Genomic DNA, 27261 nt, shown 5'->3' on the forward strand with positions numbered 1-27261 from the left:
CTGCCATGTTGTTACAAATGTCCCTATTTTTACTTCACTTCTTATAAATTTATGACCCCTCCAATATTATAATCTATATGAAATTAAGTTTAATCTCTTGTTTTAGGGCCTGAGGTATCATGTCTTGCTTAAAATGGCTTTACCAACCTAATATTTTTGTTTGTCATTTTTTCCCCTAGTATTTACTGTTTCAGTTTTATATCTGAAATATATTTTGGTGTAAAGAATGAGACAGGAACCCATCTTTGTTTTTTTCTTCCCAAATGACTAGCCAGTTATGTCAGCAGCACAATTTGTCTTTTACTCATGTATCTGAAGTGTCACCTTCGTTAAAAGCTTAATTTTCAAGTGTCTCTGGAGTGTACTTTTGGAGTCTTTATTCTGTTCCAGTGCAGTTTAACCACACGATGGAATACTTTGCAACCATTAAAAGTATCTTTAAAGAACTAACAGGCAATCTCTAATAAACTCAAAGACAACCTTGTTATTGAATAAAACAACTCAGATTATAAGAAAATTCATTTCCCTACATTAGCTCATTAATTCAATGTCATCCCAAAACATAAATAAGTAACAACATTTGTGTAATTTCACATGCTGATTCTAAAGTTCAGAGAAAATAAGCATGCAAGAATAGCAAAGAAGACTACACACACACACACAGACACACAAACGAATGGGGAACTAGTGTGAAAAAATGAGAGTTTTTTAATAGCCTGGTAACAAAACAGGAAGAGAACAAGTAATGAATGGAATAGAATGAAAGTCCAGAATCAACGCAAATATAAGGATGTATGTAGTGTGATAAAGGCAGCAGTTCTAATAAGGAATGGATCATTCAAAAAAGTGGTATGGGAAAAATTGGTTAAACATGTGGCAATAAATGAAATTAGATCCTTACTCAAGCCAAAAGTACTAAAAAATATGTAAAGTGACTATTTTTAAGATCTTGGAAAAGGAAAAGACCTTTCTAGGCACAAAACCAAAGGCAGAAACCATCATAAGAAAAAGGCATATATATGACTATAAACTTAATACTATACAAATAAGAATGGTCTGCCCTTGGACTTCCCCGGTGGCGCAGCGGTTAAGAATCCACCTGCCAGGCTTCCCTGGTGGTGCAGTGGTCAAGAATCCACCTGCCAATGCAGGGTACACGGGTTCGAACCCTAGTCCAGGAAGATCCGAATGTCACGGAGCAACTAAGCCTGTGCACCACAACTAGTGAGCCTGTGCTCTAGAGCCCGCGAGCCACAAATACTGAGCCCACGAGCTGCAACTACTGAAGCCTGCGTGCCTAGAGCCCGTGCTCCACAACAAGAGAAGCCACTGCAATGAGAAGCCCGCTCACAACAAATAGTAGCCCTTGCTCACTGCAACTAGAGAAAGCCCCTGCACAGCAACGAAGATCCAATGCAGCCAAAAATAAAAAATAAAATAAAAATTTTAAAAAGAAAGAAAAAAGAATGGTTGCCCTATTCTCCCCTGCAACTTTCTATAAAGAACAGTCTTTAGCAAAGAAGAATGGTCAAATTCTAGTACATTTAGAAGTAGTTTTCCTTTAATTTCATATATACACACTAACCTTTGAAGTAGCAATTGGCGGAAGTTGCCACTCTGTGGGCTAATTGTCAGATGATGGGACAGGTAATTACAGAGGCGAGCTCCCATGTAAGAGAAATTTGGGATAGATGTGGCCTTTCAAAAAGAAAAAAGTTTTATATGACACAGACACATCAAGTTATTAATGCAAACACTTAACAGCAATATTCTAAAGAGGAAAAACATTCCTGCCCCCAAAACTATACAGAAAAATGTACAAGTCATTTGTAATTGTTAGGCATAAGGATATTAACTCTCCCTCCCAACCTTACACCAAGAACCAGAATAAGTACAAAGAAAAACATTAAGGTAAGCTCTCCCCACCATTTACCCGAGGTTAGCAGAAAGCAAAGAGATAAATCTCTCTTTACACCAACTAATTTTTGCACAAAATATGTACATGTACCCAGTTGCATAGTGCCAATTATGAAGTATATTTGCCAAACTAATGATCTGTGGCATTTCTCAGGAATAGGATGGCACCAATTTTGGCATCTAGCAGTCCAGAACAAGAATCCCAGGCCTGTTTTGTGACCCTGGATATCTCTAAACCTCCCTGAGCTTCAGTTTCTTGATTCCTAAAGAGGTAATTAACGGTACCTGATGCAAAAGATTAACACTTCAACAACACTCCAAACACTTGGGGTAATAAAAGAGGAAATCAAAAGAAATAAGCTATTTTTAATAAGAAGACAGGGGAAAAACACTGAGTATCAAAGACTGTGTGACATAGCCAAAGAAGTACTCAGGAAGTTTAACTTTCACTGCAGTTTTTAAAGAACAGTAGAACACACACATTAAGAGGTTAAGGGACTTGGCCAATCCCACAAAGGTAGTAGTTTACCAGAGTCTAGATCTAACAAATGGCCTGATGCCCCTCCAATCCTATGTTGGGTCTACTTACTCATGTGCAACCTTAGACAAGTCATTTAACCTCTGTTAAGCTATGTATAAAATGGGGATAAGAGTAATACCTTGCAACCACTGAGGATTAAATGAGTTAACTACAGGTCAAGTGTTTAGCATTGCCCGGCATGGAGTGAGTACTTCATAGTTAGAACTTTTTATTTCTAATTATTTCCTTGCTCACACAGGACCCTGTACATTTCTCAGCAAGGAAGAAAGATTGATTTCTCCTGACATTCATGTATGTGTATCTGGTACCCCAGAAGACTTGAAATTCAAAATTTATACTTTTCCCATTATTGGCATTGCCTGTTTTCCTTTACTTTTAAAATTTAAAGTAAATTTAAAGACAACAAGGCTGGTCATTAAAGTTTCCTGCCTCCCTGCTATACCTCAATTTTACTTCCACAGACAACCACTTTCAATTCTTTCAGCTGAAAAGGTTTTAACCTCCGTATCTCCATGCTCCATGATTTGAGTTTAGCCATTTCTTACTAGCTCCCCACGAAGGAAGATGAGCATTTACTTTTCACCCTGTTTAACCTTACTTCATTCCACTATGGTATAACTGTAGATACACTGTGATTTTTTAAAATAGTTTTGTGTTTCCCTTTACAGTTGTACCATGTATTATGCTGATTTCTCCTCTCTTGCACAACCTTGTTTTCCCTAGACTTAATTTTTTCTACTTTTTAAATATATTTCTCACTGACTTCTCATTAGTTTTTTCTTCTTAATATCTTCAAACATAAGGGAGTGTGCTCATCTTACCAGGGAAGTCTCTCCTGGAGCATTCTGCCCGATTCCAGTGAAGCCTTGTACCTCTAGGCCTACTATGTGCATGGCTACTATCTTGGGATCTCCCTTCACCATCATCTGGATGATTCACTTAGCCTCTCCTGTAAAATACCCTGTTTCCTAGTTCCCATGTCTTCATCCTTAAATCGTCCTTTTGGTGGAGTACCTCCTTCAATAACTTCAAGAAGGATTATGATAAAACTTCAAACTGGTTACTCAGTGCAAAAAGATCTAGACAGTCTAATTTTTTTAGATTTTCAAGCAATCTTTTTAGCCTCATTCCATCCTTATCCTAGAACCTTTTTGGAGATTCTGCATCATAAATCAGGGCGATTCTCGACTTTCCCCACTGGCTTGGAATTCAACTTTTAAAAAAATCCGCCAGGTCAGTTACCACTCACCCATCTGCGTTCTTGTCTCCAAAATGGGTACTTCTATCTCCTTTCGCCATATAAGTCCTTATGGGCTTTTGGTGTTCTAAAATCCCCACACTGTCATTTTATAGTAGTATTTGGTGAGGAATCAAAATTGAGTATGTAGGTTTAATCTGGGTTTTTTTTGTTTTTTTTTTTTTTTTTTACTGTTGGTAAATCTATATCACTGACCATAAAATGGTAGAACTTAAAATATTTGAAGCATTGGCTTTGAGACAATCACAGAAATTGTAGTTTGTTAGGTTAGAGCCTTTCTAACCAACCCTGATATAATATGAGCATAATAAGAACTATAATAATATAATTCTGATATAAGAACTATAATCAAGCAGCCTACTGAAGAGCTGAAACTAAATACAGCCAGAAAAGCAAAAAAAAAACAGTAAAATTCTTCCATTTTCTTATCTAATATTCCTTTTTAATCCATTTAGATGGCAAAAGTAGGAATCAGGACAAATAGAGCAGATCTATCTTCCTAAAACCTCAGGCATTTTCAAAAATCTAAGAGTTGGCCAGGTAATACTGAGGTCCAGTAACAATCCAGAACAAACTGGAAAAGTAGTCAAATGAAACACAAGGTAGGATTAAGAAAACACACAAAAAACAACCTGCTATCATAAGTCACCCTCACATATATTCCAAGTTTGAGCTGCTCTTTCAGCAATGACTGAAACAGAAATATAACCTTTGGTGGCATTTATCTCCTACTCTGTTTTTGGCCAGTCTCCTCAATGACCTTAAATTTGTCTTCAAAATTGAGTGTTGTCTATTTTTTCCCCCTTAAAATAGCATTAATGTGTCAATGACCAATATGCTAGAATTAAAACTAAACTTTGTGTGAACAACCTAGGCTGACATTAGATTTTTTTAAAGGAGTTGAGATGTAAATCCTTGAAATTTTTAAAGACAAGCACAAATGTTAAGACTTAAATCAAGGTGTTTTGTGGTCCTTTTTTTTTTTTTTTAAATAAAGAATTATTTGTGAGGCAAAAAAGTTCTCCCATGACTTTTTTTCTCCCCTACTCCAATAATGGCAGATCCTTATAAAACAGGGGTTTGGAAAAAAGGCATGATACTCATGTAGTGGCCTCAGAAGTGTCCAAAGCTCCTTCCAACTGCCTGTACAGAGCCTTGGCTACACAGGAAAATTTGCAGTCTGGCTCTAGTTCTGGATCCCTAATTACAGAAATTCTGTACAATAGAGACTTAAAAGCTCTCATGAACCATAGAGTCAAGGAGTGTGGAGGCTGGTGAACACGTACCTGGCCTCCCTCAAGGAGCAGCCACCACCTCTGGGCATCAAGGAAGCTATCCAGTGATTGCCCCATGCTATTAGCCAACCTACCTGTTGATAGATGAGTTCCACAAGTTCTTGCAAAGCATCATCTGTTGTAACCCAGCCATTCAGTGTCTCTGCAAACTGTTCAATTTCAGTTTCAAAACTGCCAGGCTGCTCTGTAAGATGATTCAAAAAATCCTGAACATATTCTGACAAAGTGGGATAATCCTCACAACCATCCTCATAGGATTCCTATAGATCAAAAGGTTAAAAAAAATTAATCCATGCAACTGGCTAAAAAAACATGAAGCAGCTTTGAGTTGGGATGTCTGTAGCTCAAATTATATTTTTAAGAATCCTTAACCTGATAAAATGTGTTATTTTCTTCAAAAAGTTAAGTCCACTTCTTCCTTGCCCAATAGCCAAAATGTTATAATAGAAGGGCTTCATCTCGCTGGGTAGAGAATTGTCTTCTCACCTCTGGTAGATTTACAAGATGGCTGAGAAATAAAGTTTAAACCAACATTTCATTATAATACCAAGATCAAAATTAAGATTTATAGATACAATAAGATCCAGGATTTGTTTCAAAATGGGAGGGGGAGAGGGACCAGAGATATAGAAACAAGAATGGCCACCTGTAGCTAACTATTGAGGCCATAGGCATTCATTATACCATTCTCTATCCTTGTAGATATTTGACAATTTCTATATTGAAAAATGAAGTTTGTCATCTGTCAATCCCCAAGGACATGGAAATAAATATATAGTTAAATGACTATAAAATATCATAGTGTACAGTGGTAGGAGACTTGCTATGTCCAAGTTTCCAGCCAATCTTGATAGTAGCAACAGTTTCCAATTAATATCTATCACTACCACCCCAATGTTCATAGCAACATTATTTACAATAGCCAAGGTACAGAAGCAACCTAAATGCCCGTCGACAGATGAATGGATAAAGAAGATGTGGTACTTATATATAACGGAATATTACTCAGTCATAAAAAAGAATGAAATAATGCTATTTGAAGCAACATGGATGGACCTAGAGATTATCATACTAAGTGAAGTCAGTCAGACAGAGAAAGACAAAGATCATATGATATCACTTACATGTGGAATCTAAAAAAAATGACACAAATGAACATATTCACAAAATAGAAATGGAGTCACAGATGTAGAAAACAAACTTATGGCTACCAGGGAGGAAAGGAGGGAGAAGGGATAAACTGAGAGAATGGGACTGACATATACACACTACTACATATAAAACAGATAACTAATAAGGACCTACTGTATAGCAAAAGGAACTCTACTCAATACTCTGTAATGACCTATATGGGAAAAGAATCTAAAAAAGAGTGGATATATGTATAACTGATTCACTTTGCTGAAACTAACACAACATTGTAAATTAACTATACTCCAATACAATTTTTTTTAAATATACCACTATCACCTTTAAGTAGTTCCCAACCTTTTAATTAAAAGAACACAGAACCATATTTTAGTATTATTTAGTTTTTAGAGAGACTTACAGCCAATAAAAATTTCTGGGAAGATAGACAAGGGATAATAGTAGTTACATCTGGAGTGAGGAAACATTTATGTTATAAATACAGACCCTTTATTATGAAATGTGAAAGCAGTTAAGCATTATAAATGCATGTATATTAAATAATTACTTAATGTTAACCACAAACGTGTGAATTTTACAATTAAAAACTAGTTTAAGTTTCTGATATACAGTTTAGAGTTTTACAGATTTGTAGTATCCTACTATTAATGACAATGAAAAGCAGGAAGTCTACAGGTCCCAGTTGATGGTACTGATTTCTTAACTGTTCCTATCAAACGTCATTCATTGTGGCAAATGCAGTTTAGAACACTGATTTCAGTCTTTTTTTTTCCAAATAAGCATAACTCTTTTAAGAGAATTTGAAGTGGGAAAGTAGAGCTGTTCTGAAAAAAGGTGAAAAGGGGATTCAGGGCCTGTTGTTTCAAGCAAAAAGGGAGACACAGTATTCTGAACAGATAAGCACTCCAATGTGTTTGAATTAAAGCTTGTATTAGTTCTCTAGTACCAGATTTTTTAAAGTATACATTTCTTCAGTCTTCAATGTGAAGTCAAATGGCTTCCAAGCAGAGGAATATTTAAGTTTTATTTTTCTTAGAAAGAGTTCTGTGACAAGAGGTTAGGAGGGACATCAACTAGAAAACTCACTTCCGGGGGAGGCGGTACATATGGGGGGATAGGGGTATATGGGAACTCTCTGTACTCGCCAATCAGCTGTGCTGTGAATCTAAAGCTGCTCTAAAAAACAGTCAATTAATTAAAAAAAAAAAACAAGAAAACTCACTTCCCAGTAGGTACTTTGAATACACTGTCAAGAGATGAGAACCTAATCCAAAGCAGTGGGACAAAAGGAAATGATCACTTAGGTGGAATAGTCGAGACTATTTTAGTTAACTTGATTGGAAGCGGGCAAGTGTGTGAAAGAGGAAAGTGAGTCAATACACCACAAGCTTTTAGCCTGAGCAGCTAGTTAGAATATAAAAGTATAAGAAGAGGTTTGCAAAAGATAAATTCTTTTTCGTTCTTGAGTTTGAATGTGAGATCCTCAGAAAAGGTCAAGACAAATGGAAACACAAGTCTGGAGTTAAGAGGAAGAATTAGATTCCCGAGTTATCAACAGGCAGGTTGGTGATGGTCAGATTCTAGGGGATTCTAGTATCACTAAGGGAGGTAATAAAACAGACAAAAGACAGAACCTCAGAGCCTGCAGTCTGAGGGAAGGAGGAATGGTCTCAAAGTTGGGAGGACGAAGTACTGCCACAGAAGCCAAAGGAAAAGGTAAATGAGGAGAGGGGCTCATAATAGCAAATGCTACAGAATGTCATTGGTTAAAATCTGAGAGAATGATGGTTGCAGAGTCTTAGGAATCAGAACTATGCACACAGAGAAAAAACCTGAGTATATTAGTATCTTAAATATTCAGTTTTTATAAAAAGGAAGAAATCCTGAAAGGCTGAAAAGGTACCCTTGGCACCTAGAACAGGACCCACACTGGGAATTAAACCTTATAGATCACACTGTAGTCAACAAAGTCTATCTAGATGAGGTTTAAGAGGACGATAGATTTTAAAACCCAAACAACATCAGCATCTGTCACAAAAATAATATCAGTACAATTAAGAGGATCAGTCTGCAGAGGTTTGAACGGTCAGTGAGAAGTAAAGTAGTACCAACAGTGAATAATTTTTCATTTTGTAGAACATCACTATTGAAAGGCAGAAGAAAAACTGGGCAGTAAGTTGAAGGAGGATGTTCTTAGCAAAAGCTGGGATTTTTTTGTGCCCGTGGGGGTGGGGTGGGGTGGGGTTGTCTCTTAATAAATGCTTTATCAACTCCTGTGTGGAATTTTTGGTTCTCGTAAGTGAACCGTGATTAAATATTCAAGATGTAATGGCTTACCTGAGAAGAAGCAATGGCCAGGAATAGATGGATACAGCAACTCATTGGTAAGAAGGCATGGTAAGCAGTAAAATTCTAGCAGTGGGATTAGAGGAAGGATTGAAGATAAAAGGGCTTGGAGTTTTAGAAGGGTTATGAAAGCACAGCAAAAGACTATCAGAAAAAATTTAAAAAGCATGCACTTTTGAGAGCAGATCCAGCTCAATGATACCAGGCAAACAGCTTCTCATGTGTGTAACAAAAGCAGACTCAAGGAACTTCTGGAAACCCAGCTAGGAGACCACTAGAATAGAGGCTCTACAAAGACAAGAATTTTTGTCCATTTTATCCACTGCTGTATCCCCAGCCCCTGACTTGTGGTAAGCATTCGACTTTTATTTTATTTTATTTTTGGCTGCGTTGGGTCTTCATTGCCGCACACAGGCTTTCTCTAGTTGCGGCGAGTGGGCATTACTCTTCATTGCAGTGTGTGGGCTTCTCGTTGTGGAGGCTCCTCTTTGTTTCCCAGCACGGGCTCTAGGCGCGCGGGCTTCAGCAGTTGTGGCTCACGGGCTCTGGAGCACAGGCTCAGTAGTTGTGGCACATGGGCTTAGTTGCTCCACGGCATACGGGATCTTCCTGGACCAGGGCTCAAACCCGCATCCCCTGCATTGGCAGGCAGATTCTTAACCACTGTGCCACCAGGGAAGCCCTCAACTATTTCTTAATGAGTGAGTGACTTTGGATTACGGTTACTACAAGGAAAAGTTTCTCTCATAACCAGATTTTATCCTAAGACTTGGGAAAAACAAGGATTTTGCTGTTCTGTGACTAACTGGATTGAGAAAAACTCCTAGCTTTGACAGAGGGTAAAAGGGTAAGGCCCGAAAATATATCAGGGCAGGGGTAGCAAGCTTGAATGCCTATAGAATCCAGGTGGATTACAGGCAAATGAAGTAAGCCAGTGAGCAAATTACAGCTTACACATTCTATATAAAGGGGCTGCCTCTATTCAGCTCCAGCCAACTCTGCTCTATCAAAACAGCAGTCCAGTACGGCCAGATCTTATGGATTTCAAGAGAAACCAAAAAATTCAGATTTGCAATATCTAATTTAAGTACCGGTAAATTATAAAGCCCCTTTTAAAAATACTCAGGGCCAAAAAAGACACACCTGCAGGGTACACGTGAGCCACAGGCTTCCAGTCTGCAATCTTTTCTGGCAAAATGAGTGCAGCAGGAGCTGAGGAGACCAAGGAGCGCCTAAAAGATGGCCGTGGCTCAAAGGAGGTGGACTAACATGGCTCAACACACTGCTCTTAGGAATCACTTGAACTATGTATAAAACTAGTTGGTAAAGAACTGCAAAAAAAAAAATTGCATCCCTCCCACCATAAGATAGCCCAAATCAATAGGAAGACAAACAAATGAGGAACATTTGTGGTTCTTAAGGTAAGTATCCTTAAGAGTTATTCAACTACTCACAGCTCTCCAATGGTTCCTTTCTTCTCTAAGCCAAATACAGTTTTGGGGCAAGAATCCAGCTGCTCTCATTTCTACTTTACCTGATTGATGGCCCATTCCACCCCAAATCAATTGCTCTTCCTACTATGCCTATATTTTCCCCCTCCAGCCCCAAGGTTCTTCTTAATGCAGTCTAAGATGCATGAAGTTTCTAAAATATGGAATAAAGCTTTCCCATGCTTTCTATCAAATATGAAAGTCAAGTCCCCCCATTCTCGCCCCAAAAGTAACAAAAAAAGGTGTGCCACCATTAGTGGATCAGGTACATTCAAATTAAAAAACTAACACCCATCCACCAGAATGGCTAAGCTTAAATAGCAAATACCTAGTGCTGACAAGGAATTAAAGCGACTGGAAACCAAACAGTACTCAATGCATACATTGGAACAGTCTCTTTGGAAAAATATTTGGCAGTCTCTACCAAAGCTGGCTACCTTGAGTCCCAACAACTCCACTCCTAGGTGTATACCAAACAGAAACAAGGGCAAATGTCCACCAAGGCATGGACAAGAATAGCAGCCCTAATCGTACAAGCCCCAAACTGAAAGCTACCCAAGTGCTCATCAACAGACAAATATTCACACAATGGAATGCTATGAGAATTAGTCACCTCCAATTACATGCTACAATATGGATTACTTTTGATATTGAATGAAAGAAAAATATATTTTATATGACTCCATTTATATGAACTTTGAACAGAGGCAAAACTATTGTTCAAGCAAAATAGCGGTTACCTTTGGAGAACAGTAACGATTAGAAGGGGACAGAGCGGGCTTTGGGGGTGTTGATAACTTAATGTACACTATTCTGTATATTACATGTCAAAAAATGAAGACTGGAAAAATAGGACTTATGCTAAAGTATTATCATTTCTTCAATCCAGAATGGGCCCTGCCCTGCTTATCTATAATTAATCGCTATGCATTTACATAGCACAACAAATTCCTTTCTATATATCCCAATCGTGCTTGGTGTTTTTTCCTGCCATTTAAGTGTGATCAATTTCTAAAATTCTTACGTTATTGACAAAGATGACTCTGAAAGTTTAAAACACTTTATCAAAAGTTTAAAACACTTCATCAAAACTCCCTACATTTCTACATAACTGTTAATTAGAACCAGAAACACTTCTATTTTAACATAACAGAGCCCAGATGTGTATTTCTCAACATTCAAAAACCTACCTGAATTAGTCTGCAGCAAAACCACTGATAATTTACCCTAAAGCTACCAATGAATATTCAGCTGTCCTACTAAAATCAAAAATTAACTTTGCCAGGCCACTATTCTATAGGTTGTCCATAAAGTCAGGACACAGACTTTAGTTTCATAGACTGAAGATGTCCTGACCACCTTAAATTTATTAGCCTAGAGATAGTCTATAGATGCTGGAAATACAGCAGGAAACAAAATAGACAAGATTGTCTACTCTTAAGCTTACATTCTGATCTCTTGAATATAATAACTACAAAATACATTCTTGAATCAATTTTGTTTCATGATTTCAAGAAATTCATACAATGTTTTATGTGTGGTACAGAAAGCACACCAGTATACTGATAAATGATGCAATAACCGTATTATTCCAATAATATTAACCTAGAGTTGCAGTAAAAGTGTACTTACTGTATAATTAGAAGAATAACTTGATGGGTAAAATTCAGGGGCGTTCACGGACAGCTTAGACATTAACACAGGAGCTGCAACCACCTGGGGTTTAGCCATTGTTGACTCCGAATTCTGCTGTGGGCTATTATCCTGCGAACTAGGTGGAGCTCTCAGGGGCCTCGTTTGTTCTGAGAAAGGAAAAAAAAAATCGGTGTTAGATGCGTTCATTCCCTTGTATAACAACTTACTGTACACTGAGAAGCCATCTGAGCAGGGATGGTTTTTAAGTCAAACAAGAACCCTCACGAAATTTAAGGTTATCGCCAGGATATGCGCAGAGAGCCTACAAAAAGGAACAATAGACTTGCTTTAGCTCATTTATGAACAGACCTGCTTCCTGAATAAACATTTGAGGGCTTATTTTTCCTTTTTTTTTTTTCTTTTTAAAGTCGGTTAAAAAGAGATGGTTGCCCGCCTAAGGCCTCCCTCTCGGGGGCTGGGGAGGGGGAGGCGATTTTTACTTCCTCCCGGGACAACAGAACTCAGGAGACCACGCACCGGACCCCTCCCCCAGCCCGGGCGCACAAAGGATTCCAGCGGCCACCTTCCAAACCCCGTTCCGGGCCCGTCCCCACCCCGTAACAACCGGGCCCCTCGGGGAATGCTTTCGGGGAACCGGGAGGAAAGACGAGACAGAGCGCCGCCCTCGCCCGCGCGCGTAGGGCCGTGGGAAGCGTTTGGCCCAGGAGGACGGGGTCCCCTAGAGCGGCTCCGTACCTGGGAGCGCCCCGGGCCGGGGAGGCCTCTGGGGGCCGGCGGGGACCTCGCACTGGGCCCCTGGCGGCGGGGCCGTCCTGGGCTGGCGCAGCGGCGGCGGCTGCAGGAAGCCCGGGGCTTTTGGCTGCGGCGGCGGCGGGTGCCGCGGCCGCTCAGCAGGCCCAGTTCCGCTCGGGAAACCGCCGCCCTCAGGCCCGCCCCCTCCGCGGCCCAGGCCCAGGCCCCGGCTCCGGCCCCGACCAGCACCTGGGGCCCGATCGAAACCGTCCGACATGCTCCTCCTCCTCCTCCTGCGGGGGCCACCGCCGCTGCGCTCGGAAGAGGACGCCGGGAGAGGCGTCGCAGGCCGGCTCTCGCCGCCGAGCTCACTGGGGCCTCATGGAGGAGGAGGGCGGCGGGCCCCTGCTCGGCTCCTCCGCGCTTCGGCGGAGCGGACGGCAGCTTGAGCACCCGCCAAAGCCGCCGCACCGGAGCGCCCGGCCCCCACGGCTACCCTCCGCTTTCTGATTCTCCCCCAAAACCCAGCTCCCCCGCCTTCGGCGCGTCGGGGGCGAAGGCGGGTCACAGCGGCCCCCCGCGGCCCGGAGGCCCCGTTCGCGGCGGGCCGGCAGCCGCGGTCCTGCAGGCTGCCGGGAGAGGGGCAGCTAGACCGCTGGACAGCCCTGCTCGCCTCGGGCCGGCCGAGGGCATGTCGGGCGAGGGCCGGGCGAGGGGCGAGGGCATGTCGGTTCCCGGGGCCGGGCTCGCTTACCCCTGGCGGGCCCGGCCTACACGAGGTTCTATGGAGAGAAGTCACTGACGGTTGATGCCAGGAAAATAAAAATACGGGGGGAGGGGGCGTGGAGCCAGAGCCAGGGTTCGCGGACGCGCACCTCCGTGGGCGCGCAGGTGTGTTCAATGACCCGGCGCCTGCGAAACCGGAGGACTGGTCGGGAAGGGGGCTCTGGAAGCTGCTCTGCCACCTGCTACGTGAGCTGCGGGGAGGGGAGTAGGAACAGAATCAAAAATGCCCCCCACCCCGGCCCATCTCAATTCACTGTAGATATTTATCACAGTAGGTCACACTGTGACCAAGCTTTACTCTCTTCCCTTTTCTCTTCCCCTCCAGAAATTTTAAGAAAATACCCTACCTTTCAATGAAACTCTCCTCCCTTTCATCTTTTACCAGTGCTGTCCAATCAAAATATAATGCGAACCACAAATGCAAGCCACTTATGTAATTATAAATTTTCTAGAAGGCACATTACGCGCGTGAAAAGAAACAGGTGAAATTAATTTTCGTAATATAGTTTACCTAACCCAGTAGATCCCAAATGGTATCATTCCAACATGTAATTAATATAAAGATATTAATGAGAGTTTCTCTTTTTTCATACTAATCAAAATCCAAAGTGTATTTTACATTTTCTGCAAACCTCACTTGGGATTAGGCACATTTCAGGTGCTCAATAGCCCCCTGTGGCTAATGGCTACCGCATTGCACAACAAAGTTCTAGACATTATTTATGTGTAAATTATTGTTTTAATCAGTCCTGACGGTACTAAAGCCAAATGAAGGATGAATATAAGTAATGAAAAGGAGGGGAAAAATGATTTCTTTACTGTTAGATTGAAACATCTCCACAAATTGATTGTAGCCCTGTGTTTTAAGCAAGCCTTAATGTTTTTCACCATTGTCATCTTGAGAATCATTTCAGTTAAGAAAACTCTTTTAACCATTTTCTCTTCTTGCTAATGAAGAAAACACTGACATCTTCACCCAACTGAAAGAGGAAAATGGCTCTAATGAAGGCAATCGTGAATAACTGATTCATGCTGTTGATGGCTGGCAAAAATAATGAAGTCAGGGAAGGAAGCCAGCAAAAAGTGTGGTTCCTTGGTGTTGAGAAAGAATGTAGGGTTCAGGGCTTCCCTGGTGGCGCAGTGGTTGAGCGTCCGCCTGCCGATGCACGGGACGCGGGTTCGTGCCCCGGTCCAGTAGGACCCCACATGCCGCGGAGTGGCTGGGCCCGTGAGCCATGGCCGCTGGGCCCGCGCGTCCGGAGCCTGTGCTCCGCGGCAGGAGAGGCCACAACAGTGAGAGGCCCGCGTACCGCTAAAGGAAAAAAAAAAAAAAAAAGAATGTAGGGTTCAAAGTAGGCCAGAGCTTTGGTTTGGATCCTGGCCTAGACCCTTAATGCCTGTGCGGTCTTGGGTAAGTAAGGGATTTAGCTTCTCTGGGCCTCAGTTTCCTCATGTATAAAGTAAGTATGTTGTAGCACTGAGCATATATTACAAAGACAGGACAAGATTACAATTTAAAAATTAGATGAGGTAATGCCAATAACATAAAAATCCATTTTTTTAGGTAGTCGTCAGTCACTTCTTGCCCAGTCTTTTCTATTGCGTAGGAAAGCCCCACAAACTGTACGCTCAACAACAGTTATCCTATATGTTCCACTAAAGCAGATGCTCCAATCCTGTCCCAGGCTTTTGTTTGCATTCACCACCCTTTATTTCCCCTTAGAACTTTTATGATGGCTAACTCCTTTTCCTTACCTAAGACTTTCTTATCTGAGGATGAGGCTCTTCTGCATCCATGGTGACATCAGGGTATCTTTACAGTCCCTTTTGTTAGATAAGTTAGATAATTGAGATCTTGTCCTTTGCCTCTCCCTATTAACTGTTATATAACTTTAGCCCTATTCTCATGACATATGAAAAGTGGACTTGCAGACAACATGGATGGGTTTTTTTTACACTGTTGCTCTGATTCTCAGGCCTTCAGATTCGGACTAGAACGCCACTACTAGCTTTCCTGGGTTTCCAGCTTGCAGACATTAACTCATGGAACTTCGCAGCCTCCTTGAGCACATAAGCCAATTCCTCATAGTAAATCATATATATGTATACATATATATATGTATATATATATATATTATATATATTAGTTCTCTTTCTCTGAAGAACTCTAAGAAAGAATCTGATATTCAGAAGTGGGGTGCAGCTGTAACAAATACCTTAAAAATGTGGAAGAGGCTTTTGAACTGGTTAATGGGTATAGGCTGGTAGTGGTTTTTGATGCATGCTAGAAAAAGTCGACATTGCCATGAAGGGGTTGTTAATGGTAATGCTGGTCAGGGCTGAGAAAGGAAAAGAGGAGAGCTGTAGAGAAAGCTTCCATCTTCTTAGAGTATACAAATAATCATGTACAGAATGTTGTTAGAAATATGGACACTAAAGGTGATTCTGATGAGGTATCAGACAGAAATGAAGATGTTTTTGGACAACGGAGAAAAGGCAATCCTTATAAAGTGGCAAAGATCCTCTCCAGCTGTGAACCTGTGAAACCAGCTAAGTGATGTGCTTCCACCCAGTCTGTGGTATTTTTGTTAAAGCAGCCCAAATTAGGCATTTATGCCAGAGAAATGAAGATTTATGTTCACACAAAAACCTGTACCCCAATTTTTATAACAGGTTTGTTCATAATAGCCCAAACGGGGAACAACATAAATTCTTTAACGGGTGAATAGTTTAACTGTGGTATTCATACCATAAAACACTACTCAGCAAGAAAACCACTGATAAATGCAGCTTTGATGGCTCTCAAGGGAATTATGCTGCGTTAAAAGAAAGTAATCTCAAAAGGTTATTGTAGGGCTTCCCTGGTAGCGCAGTGGTTGGGACGTCCGCCTGCCGGTTCAGGGGACACGGGTTCGTGCCCCGGTCCGGGAGGATCCGGGAGGATCCCGCGTGCGGAGTGGCTGGGCCCGCGAGCCATGGCAGCTGGGCCTGTATGTCCGGAGCCTGTGCTCCACAGCAAAAAGGTTATTGTATGATTCCATTTATACATGACAAAATTATAAAGGTGAAAAAGTTATAAAGATGGAGAACAGTTTAGTGGTTACCAGGGATTAAGGAGGGGGTGGGGTTTGGAGAGAAGTAGGTGCGGCTATTAAAAGTATGAAGAATCCTTGCGATGGAACTATTCCGGTCTTAACTGGTGGTGATCACACGAATCTACACATGTGATTAAATTGCATAGAACTAACTACATGTGTGCACACACACATACACAAATGAGTGCATGTAAAACTAAGGTGGGTGTATTGTATGTTGTCAGTTTCCTGGATGTGATATTGTATTATAGTAATGCATGGTTATGTAAGACATTACCATCAGAGGAAACTGGGTAAAGGGGAAATGAAATCTCTCTGTATTGTTTCTTACAACTGCATATAAATGTACAATTGTCTCCAAGTAAAAAGTTTAAAAAATAAGCCTTATTTCATTTTATTCCATCACTCCCAACTCTTTCCTTGCTAATTCTGTTCATTTTTCCCTGCCCAAATCATCATGGCAACTTATATATCATTTTAAATTAATGGGGGCCTCTTTAACAGAGAGAAGAATTAACTGATGTGTTTGTTCTCTTGGGTCTCATTTGTGTGAATTATCTTCCTCTCCTAGTCTCTTAGGCCTGCTATGAAATGTAGCCCCAGCCAGTCAGCACTTGACTCCCATCTGGATCAGGGCTCCATTCCATCTTCAAGAGCCAGGAGATTGCCTGGGATTCCCCCAACATCTAGTGCACACGTTGGTTTAATGTTGATCTCTTAGCTGGAATATAACTCTATGAGGATAGGAATTCATTTATTTGTTCCTTCAGGAAATATTTATTGCATGTCTACTAAGTGCCAGACACCGTTCTAGGTGTGAGGATACTCAGAGGTGTGAGATTAGTAGCTGTGAAGTGTATGAAACTAGAAGCAGGAAGGCCTGTTTGATGGCTGTAGCAGAAATTCCGGTGGGAAGTGATAATGGCTACTAAGGTAATGGTTGTGGGGTTGGAGAGAAGGACCAAATGCAAGAGATGTTAGAAAGAAGCTGACAGATGTGTATAAGGCATTAATGAGAGGCCTGAGATAAGGATGACTCCCAGGTTTCTGGCTTTGGTGCCTCAGTCCCAAAGAGTGAGAAAACCAGAGGAAAGCAGACTCTCACCGAACAGGGGCCTCTCACTAATTCCATTTTGGACATTTCATTTGGCACCCAGAGCGTCCAAGTGGAATTGTTCAGTCAACAGTTAAGTCATGGACTTGGAGTTCAGAGGGATGTTGCCTAGAGTTAGAGATTTGATAGCTGAAGCCACAGGAAGAAATGAGGTAACATAGGGAAAAGTATATAGAGGCAGAAGAGGAAAGAGAAGCACCAAACTGAATGGTTAGGTTGAAGAAGAGGAATCTGTTTACTCTGTTTACGTAGGACAAAAACTGAGAGAAGACAGTGAGGAATAGAAGATTAAAGACGGAAAGCCCAAGAGTGTCAAATTGTGCGGAGATGTCAAATAAAAGTAGGATTCTAAAGAATCCAGGAAAGCACACCCATTCCCTGAGTTTGAGCCCCGAAGTCACTTAGGCAGCTGTGTGCTGTCCGAGGTCATTACAGAGCCGAATGAACAACCGCCTCTGGGAAACACACCCTCCTTCACCAAGCCGTCTTCCGACTATAATTTGACTATCTGGATAAATTTGCATTTTGAGAGGAAAAACAACAACAATAATAGCTAATATTTAGCACCAACTCTGTTCCAAGTACACTTTACATGGATTATCTCATTTAATCTTCAGAACAACCCTATGAGGTAGGTTCTATTACTTACCCCATTTTATAGATAAAAACACTGAGGTTCAGAGACTTTAATTAACTTCCCTAAGGTCACATAGTTAATGAGCAACTCAGTTTTATTAAGAGTCTACAAACTGAGAAAATATGCTATACTTTATCTCCAGAATAAGTGGATGACACTGATACAAACATCCTATTCTGTTTGGGCTATATTTCTCACTAAAAATAGGCATTCCAGTGATATTAGCAATTGGAATAATATAGATTTGTGAGTGATTTGGGTGCAAGCAATTGCCAGTATTAGGATGTATAGACAGCTCTAAGCTTGACTGTGAAATAAACGGGAGAGATATGAGAAGTTTGCAAGACAAGTGTATTAAGGATGTTTTTGTTGCTATTATGGGTTTGTTTTGTTTTGTTTTGTTTTAATGGGAGAAAGATTAGTTTGTTAGCCAAAGACAAAGAGGTAAGGGAACACATCAGGGAAAAGGGGGGGAAATTGAGAGATTAAAGGACCAGAGGAGGTAGCAGTTCATAAACTCAAAGTACAGGCAGCAGGAATAATTTGAGATGGGAGAAAAGCTATGTCACTAAGAAATGGAAGCAAATGCAGATAAACTGCAGGAGAGGGAAGGTGCTGGAAACTTCAGACGGTCTCCATGTTCTCAGCAAAAAAGAAGGACATGTCTTTACTTTGAGGGTGGGAGACATAAAAGAAGGGACTTGAGGAGAGTGGCAACAGTTGCAAAAGCTGCTCTGGGAGAGGAAGCTGATGAGGAAGGGGGAGTGCACACAGGAAGATAGCTGGGTGGTACCGAAAGTCCCCCTGAGGTTGGAGACCAGGGACTTGTAGGGGCAACACTCTGAACAATTATGTGACTTTTCTCTAGCAACTCTTCCCAACCTGGTATGGAAACTGAGAAGCCTGTCAGTGGGAGTGTAATTTCATGATTCAGTTAAGGCAGAAGAATAAAGGCAGAAGGGGCTGACAGGCTGTTCATGGTTTCAGCTAGCTAGAGGAAGGGTTGAAGATGAGGGTGATAGATTGGAAGGAAAAGGGGGATCAAAAGAAAGACATAAAGGAGTTGGAAAGAAAGTGGTGGTCCGAACATGAGATATGAGAGTTAAAAATTTTAGAGGAAGTTCTGGTGAATAGTTACAATGTACAATATTCTACTAATTGTACAATTCAACTAATTGAACTGAAGTGCTTGCTGGCCAGCAGGAAGGTAATGTAATAGCTGGAAATGCTATTTTCAGCATTGAAATTTGGCATTCAAAAAACAATTAGGAATGTCAGTGTTTAATGTATAAATGTCAAGTATGAGGCATGTTCTGCTTCCCTATCTCTGGCACAGTGTACCCATTGCCCTTCCTGTTGGCATCTAGATTCTATCATTAATATTTTACTACACCTGCCAGGCTTAGTTTTTGAATTAAATATTTTATTTTGAGATAATTGTTGATTCACGTGCAGTTGTAAAAAATAATACAAAGAGAATATTTGTACTCTTTACCTACTTCTCCCCAATGGTAGCATTTTGCAAAACTATAGTATAGTGTCACAACCAGGATATTGACATTGATACAGTCAAGATACAGAACATCTTCATCATCATAAGGATCTCTCCTGTTGCCCTTTTATAGTCACATCCACCCGCCTTCTTAACTCTAGAAACTTCTAATCTGTTCTCTATTTCCACAATTTTGTTATTTCAAGAATGTTTTATAAAATGGCATCATACAGGTATGTAACCTTTTGAGACTGACTTTTTTTCTCTCAACATAATTCTCTGGAGTTTCATCTAAGCTGTTGTGTGTATCAATACTTCATTCCTTTTCATTGCTGAAAAGCATTCCATTGTAAGGATATACAACAGTCTGTTCAACCTGTTGAAGGACATTTGGGTTGTTTCCAGTTTTGGACTATTATGAATGAAGCTACTATGAACATTGATATACAGGTTTTTGTGTGAACATAAATTTTCATTTCTCTGGGATAAATGCCCAGGAGTATAATTTCTGGGTCATATGCTAGTTGCAAGTTTAGTTTTTTAAGAAACCACTGAACTGTTTTCCAGTGATGAGTACCATTTTACATTGTCATTAGTGATGTGTGAGTGATCCAGCTTCTCCCCATCATCGCCAGCATTTGGTATTGTCACTATCTTTTTTTTTTTTTAGACATTCATATAGATGTGTAGTGGTGTCTCATTGTGGTTTTTGTTGTTGTTGTTGGTTTTTTTTGCCGTACGCGGGCCTCTCACTGTTGTGGCCTCTCCCGTTGCGGAGCACAGGTTATGGATGTGCAGGCTCAGCAGCCATGGCCCACGGGCCCAGCCGCTCCGCGGCATGTGGGATCTTCCCAGACCGGGGCACGAACCCGTGTCCCCTGCATCGGCAGGCGGACTCTCAACCACTGCGCCACCTGGGAAGCCCTCATTGTGGTTTTAATTTTCATTTCCTTAATGGCTAATGATGTTGAACATCTTTTCATGTGCTTATATCCCTCTTTGGTGAAATTTTTTTTATGCCTTTTGCTCATTTTCTATTTGGATTTTTTTAACTGTCGAGTTTTTTTTTTTTTTTAAATCAGCCATGAACAAGACTTCATGGTGAAATTATTATTATTATTACTTTTTGTGGTACACGGGCCTTTCGCTGTTGCGGCCTCTCCCGTTGCGGAGCACAGGCTCCAGACGCGCAGGCTCAGCGGCCATGGCTCACGAGCCCAGCCACTCCGCGTCATGTGGGATCTTCCCAGACCGGGGCACGAACCCGTGTCCCCTGCATCGGCAGGCGGACTCTCAACCACTGCGCCACCAGGGAAGCCCAACTGTCGAGTTTTGAGAGTTCTTTTTATATTCTAAATACAAGTCCTTTGTAGATCAGGACAGAATTTTCTCATATTGAGTTTAAGATATATGTGGATATCTCAGTGGAAATGACCAGCAGGCAGTTGGCTGCATGAGTCTGGAGGTTAGGAGAGAGATTGGGGCTGGACATTAAGCTCTGGGAGTTGTGATAGAACAGTTGACATAAAACTGGAAGGAAGACAATATTAGAGTTAAAAGGAAAGAGGGCCAAGAGAACATTTGCAGATTTAAGCAGTGAAAGAACTGAGAAAGAATGGTTAAAGAAGTAGGAGCAGATAGGAAAGTGGTAAGATGAAAACCAATGAAAACCAGAATCTGGTTTTTGCTTTTTTGTTATGGGTAACATCTAGCATTAAAAAGAGATCTACAAAGAGATGACGTTCACGAAACTGCCTTAAAAGTATTTGAACTAGAGTTTTGATCAAATGCAACATTTAAAACGTTAAGTAATAATATCCCTCCAGAAAGTAGGCATAGAGGGAACTTACCTCAACATAATAAAGGCCATATATGACAAACCCACAGCCAACATCGTTCTCAATGGTGAAAAACTGAAAGTATTTCCTCTAAGATCAGGAACAAGACAAGGTTGTCCACTCTCACCACTATTATTCAACACAATTTTGGAAGTTTTAGCCACAGCAATCAGAGAAGAAAAAGAAATAAAAGGAATCCAAATTGGAAAAGAAGAAGTAAAACTGTCACTGTTTGCAGATGACATGATACTATACATAGGGAATCCTAAAGATGTTAACAGAAAACTACTAGAGCTAATCAATGAATTTGGTAAAGTTGCAGGATACAAAATTAATACACAGAAATCTCTGGCATTCCTATACACTGATGATGAAAAATCTGAAAGAGAAATTAAGGAAACACTCCCATTTACCATTGCAACAAAAAGAATAAAATACCTAGGAATAAATCTACTTAAGGAGACAAAAGATTTGTATGCAGAAAACTATAAGACACTGATGAAAGAAATTAAAGATGGTACAAACAGATGGAGAGATATACGATGTTCTTGGATTGGAAGAATCAGCATTGTGAAAATGACTATACTACCCAAAGCAATCTACAGATTCAATGCAATCCCTATCAAACTACCAATGGCATATTTCACAGAACTAGAACAAAAAATTTCACACTTTGTATGGAAACACAAAAGACCCCGAATAGCCAAAGCAATCTTGAGAATGAAAAATGGAGCTGGAGGAATCAGGCTCCCTGACTTCAGACTATACTACAAAGCTACAGTAATCAAGACAGTATTGTACTGGCACAAAAACAGAAAGATAGATCAATGGAACAGGATAGAAAGCCCAGAGATAAACCCACACACATATGGTCATCTTATTTTTGATAAAGGAGGCAAGAATATACAATGGAGAAAAGACAACCTCTTCAATAAGTGGTGCTGGGAAAACTGGACAACTACATATAAAAGAATGAAATTAAAACACTCCCTAACACCATACACAAAAATAAACTCAAAATGGATTAAAGACCTAAATGTAAGGCCAGACACTATAAAACTCTTAGAGGAAAACACAGGCAGGACACTCTATGACATAAATCACAGCAAGATCCTTTTTGACCCACCTCCTAGAGTAATGGAGATAAAAACAAACATAAACAAATGAGACCTAAAAAGCTTTTGAAAAAAAAAAAAAAAAAGCTTTTGCACAGCAAAGGAAAACATAAACAAGATGAAAAGACAACCCTCAGAATGGGAGAAAATATTTGCAGATGAAGCATCTGACAGAGGATTAATCTCCAAAATATACAAGCAGCTCATGCAGTTCAATACCAAAAAAACAAACAACCCAATCTAAAAATGGGCAGAAGACCTAAATCGACATTTCTCCAAAGAAGATATACAGATTGCTAACAAAAAGGATGCTCAGCATTACTAATCATTAGAGAAATGCAAATCAAAACTACAATGAGGTATCACCTCACACCAATCAGAATGGCCATCATCAAAAAATCTACAAACAATAAATGCTGGAGAGGGTGTGAAGAAAAGGGGATCCTCTTGCACTGTTGGTGGGAATGTGAATTGATACAGCCACTATGGAAGTTCCTTAAAAACCTAAAAATACAACTACCATAAGACCCAGCAATCCCACTACTGGGCATATACCCTGAGAAAATCATAATTCAAAAAGAATCATGTACCACAATGTTCATTGCAGCTCTATTTACAATAGTCAGGATATGGAAGCAACCTAAGTGTCCATCGACAGATGAATGGATAAAGAAGATGTGGCACATATATACAATGGAATATTACTCAGCCATAAAAAGAAATGAAATTGAGTTATTTGTAATGAGATGGATGGACCTAAAGTCTGTCATACAGAGTGAAGTAAGTCAGAAAGAGAAAAACAAATACCGTATGCTAACACATATATATGGAATCTAAAAAGAAAAAAAAAAATGGTTCTGAAGAACCTAGGGAAAGGACAGGAATAAAGACACAGACATAGAGAATGGACTTGAGGACATGGGGAGAGGGAAGGGTAAGATGGGATGAAGTAAGAGAGTGGCATGTACTTATATATACTACCAAATGTAAAATAGATAGGTAGTGGGAAGCAGCCAGATAGCACAGGGAGATCAGCTCGGTGCTTTGTGACCACCTAGAGGGATGGGATAGGGAGGGTGGGAGGGAGATGCAAGAGGGAGGAGATATGGGGGTGTATGTATATGTATAGCTGACTCACTTTGTTATAAAGCAGAAACTAACACACCACTGTAAAGTAATTATACTCCAATAAAGATGTTAAAAAAATAAAATAATAAAAAGTTAAGTATAAACATGTTAACTGCTGTTATGGAGTTTATGATCAAGTAGTTTGACAATGGTAACTGTGTAATATATAGTTATTTTTTTAAAAATTGAAGAAAAAATTCAATTAGTTTGAGTATTAAAAAAGCAAAGAAGTTTATAGGAAAATTCTTCTAATTATTAATACAAAACAACTTTCACCTGAATTTCCCCCAAATAATTTGAACTTTCACTTTAAACTCAAGAGCTAGTAAATCTACCCATGTTAAAAAAACAACAAAAACCCGTCTTTACATTTTGTACCCTTAAACACACAGACTGCCCCTGTAGTGGGTTGAACAGTGTCTCCCCAAAACTTGTGACTACGCTTATTTGAAAATACAGTCTTTGCAGATGTAATTAGTTAAGGATCTCATCCTGGATTCAGGGTGGACCTTAAATCCACTGACTGATGTTTTCGTAAGAGGAAGAAGAGGGAGATTTGGGCACAGAGACACACAGAGAAGGCAGCAATGTGAAGAGGAGGCAGAGATTGGAGTGATGTGTCTACAAGCCAAGGAACACCAGGGATCGCTGACAACCAGAAGCTTTCTCCGCAAGCTAGGAGAGAGGTATGGGATATTTTCTCCCTCAGAGCCTCCAGGGGAATCAACCCTGCTGACACTTTGATTTCACACTTCTGGCCTCCAGAACTATGAGAGAGTATATTTCTGTCATTTTTAAGACACCCAGGCTGTGGTAATTTGTTACGGCAGCCCTAGGATATTAATATAGCTCCTACCCCTCACCATTTCCCCAGGCCCCCAAAGATATCATTAAACATTTAAAAAACCCATAGATTTTTATCACTGGCACTTACTACATGGAGAGAACAAAGCTGTGCTTAGAGCTGGTGTTTTAGATGCTTACAGTTCTAAATGCAAACTTGTTTGACTTAACTTAAATTGCCAATTATTTAACTTTGTGCTGGCTGCTTATTGTCAGTTCTCCTCTATCCTCTTCCAATTAATGTTGATTAGTGTAAGTTCATTCAGTCAGTTAATATTTGCTTCCTACAATCAAACACACTTTTGATTGGTCTGCCTGAGAGAAGAGGGCTGAGACTGAGGTTAGTGATGGTTGCTTCAAAACCTGTCAAGTGTCTCTATAATTAAAAATCCCCAGAGTCTAAGCATATTACCTCATTGGAGTTGTTTACTTTTTATAATTACTTATAAAAGGGAAGTTTGAAAAAACAAACTGCTGATAACTGTTTAAAGTAATAACCACAATGAAAACACATTAAATTGACCTGTTCTCTGGCCTGGTTTTAACTAGATGCAGGGTTTTGATAACATGTTATCTTTAGAGTTCGGTTTCTGATCACACATTTTCTCAGGCTTAGCCTACATTTTGATTTTTGGCTATTGGGCACCTCTGTGGTTTGAGGCTTCAAAGCTGACTCTAATGGTGTGTTACACTCTTCTCAAGATTTAAATCTTTTTTGCTTTGGATAGATTAGGACTAAATATTAAATAATATCTTTAAGCATTTGTGTGTACAAAGTCGCCTAAATTTTAGAGGGTTTAAGTTTTGATGTGTATCTTGATTTAAAAATATATTTAAAATTAAAATGTCCAATCACAGAACAATCTGTAATGAAAACTTGCATATATGTGAGAAGTACTGTTCTAAGTGGGGTTGAAGGCTGAGAAGGCCAAGGAGGAAGGTGCAGATATCAAAATGGACAAAGTCCTCACCACCTAATAGGGGATACAAAATCTTTGCAAAAATTTTATACAAGACAGCGTCTAAGATTCAGAAGCAACTAACTTAAACTTTTGGAAATATTCCTATTTTCTTTGGTAATTCCTATAACTATATTGTAATTATTATGTAGGAGCTTAAAGCCTAAAACAGAATCCTCCAAATGACAAATGTTTTCATCTGGAGCAATGCCCTCAAATTATGTTGGACAAATGAGCAGAATGAATTTTTAAAATTACCATATACTGGGCTTTCCTGGTGGTACAGTGGTTAAGAATCTGCCTGCCAATGCAGGGCACATGGGTTTGACCCCTGGTCCTGGGAGATCCTCCACACCGCGGAGCAACTGAGCCTGCGAGCCACAACTACTGAAGCCCGCGTGCCTAGAGCCCGTGCTCCGCAACTAGAGAAGCCACTGCAATGAGAAGCCCACGCACCGCAACGAAGAGTAGCCCCCGCTCGCCGCAACTAGAGAAAACCTGTGCGCAGCAACAAAGACCCAATGCAGCCAAAAATAAATAAAATAAAATAAATAAATTTATGAAAAAAATAAAATTACCATATACTTACTATTTAACAGAGAAAGTGAAAATCGATATATCATCTTTGGATATCATCTTTGGATTTGAAAGTGAAAATCGATATATCATCTCCAGTCATATAATCACAAATTAAATCAAATTAAATAAGCCATTGAGCATTTATTTAAGCCAGGGTTTCTCAGTCTTAGCACTGTTGAAGTTTGGGGCCAGATAATTCTTTGTTTTAAGGGGCTATCCTGTGTCATATAGGGTGTTTAGCAGCATCCCTGGCCTCTACCCATTAGATGCCTCCCCTTTCCAGCTGTGATGACCAAAATGTCTCCTGACACTGTGGGATAAAATTGTCCCCAGCTGGGAACCACTGTTTAAGCCTTGGGAGAGAAAAGAAGCAAACCCCTGCTCCACCCTCCAACATGTGTTTTAAACCTACCTTAGTTTTTTCCCCAGTTTTATTGAGATATAGTTGACACACAGCAATGCATATGTTTAAGGCATACACCATAATGATGTGACTTACGTATATTGTGAAAGGAGCTTAGTTTTAATCCTTATCAACTACTCCTGCCTTACTGTACTTGCAGTATCTTGAAATTGTTTCTAGGGTTGCACTTATCACAGTTCATTACTATTTTAAAACATGAAGCTGTGTCCTTTCCTGTCTGTGAATTCTTCCAGGACAGGAACAGTGTTTTTACCTCGTCTGGATACAGTGGAAGTCCTCAAGTTGTATGACCTTTTGTGTTGGTTAAAGACAAGAAAAGTTCTCAAAATAAGAGTTTCCCTGTGGTTTATTTCTTTTTAAGGATATGGAATATCTGTTTGCCTCATGCCTTTGAGATTCATAATTTTTAACTCATCTTAGATATTTCAATTAAAGTAAAAATGCAGTGACCATACTGACACTTCGTGATGATGATTCAGCTTTGGGTAAGTGAACCAATTTATACTCTCTACCTTATTATTCCCATTTTTAATCAGAAGACACCTGCAGACTAAGTAACACAAGTCATTAGGTTTCAGCGTCCTTTAGTTGTTTTGCCGAAATCAGCCTAGGCCTGGTCAGGACACTTAACGTCCACCAAGGGCGCTCTCCAGCCCCTGGATATTAATACGAACAGAAGCACACGACTTTCTGTGGGCGTGCCTAGGAAGACCAGTCAGCAGATGTGTGTTAATTTTGGGGCCTTCTTTTCAGAGGAATTTAACTCCACCCTCCGTCCGGAATGGAAAAACAACGCCCCCATTCCCGCCCTTCACCACCTCCTGGCCTCCTCCCACTTGCCTTTTGGTCTTCTGTTTTAGAAGTTCT

At 40.3% G+C, this 27261-nt stretch overlaps 1 protein-coding gene across 2 annotated transcripts in view; it reads right to left on the bottom strand.

The window, feature by feature from the left end:
* The window catches only part of PAIP1 (poly(A) binding protein interacting protein 1), a 29031-nt gene extending 16147 nt beyond the window's left edge, over positions 1-12884 (bottom strand). The window contains exons 1-4 of one of the 2 annotated variants that reach the window (XM_065874144.1): positions 12634-12884; positions 11629-11798; positions 5086-5271; positions 1586-1698 (exon numbers count right to left, since the gene is read on the bottom strand). In XM_065874144.1, coding sequence (XP_065730216.1) covers positions 1586-1698; positions 5086-5271; positions 11629-11798; positions 12634-12661 — 497 coding nt within the window. In that variant the 5' untranslated portion in view covers positions 12662-12884. Of the gene's footprint in view, positions 1-1585; positions 1699-5085; positions 5272-11628; positions 11799-12387 lie in introns of both variants that reach the window. The other variant, XM_065874143.1, reaches the window with a different exon arrangement.
* Between the last annotated feature and the right edge of the window lie 14377 nt (positions 12885-27261).

Source organism: Phocoena phocoena, chromosome 3 (genome assembly GCF_963924675.1).
Source record: "Phocoena phocoena chromosome 3, mPhoPho1.1, whole genome shotgun sequence".
Taxonomy (NCBI): Eukaryota; Metazoa; Chordata; class Mammalia; order Artiodactyla; family Phocoenidae; genus Phocoena; species Phocoena phocoena.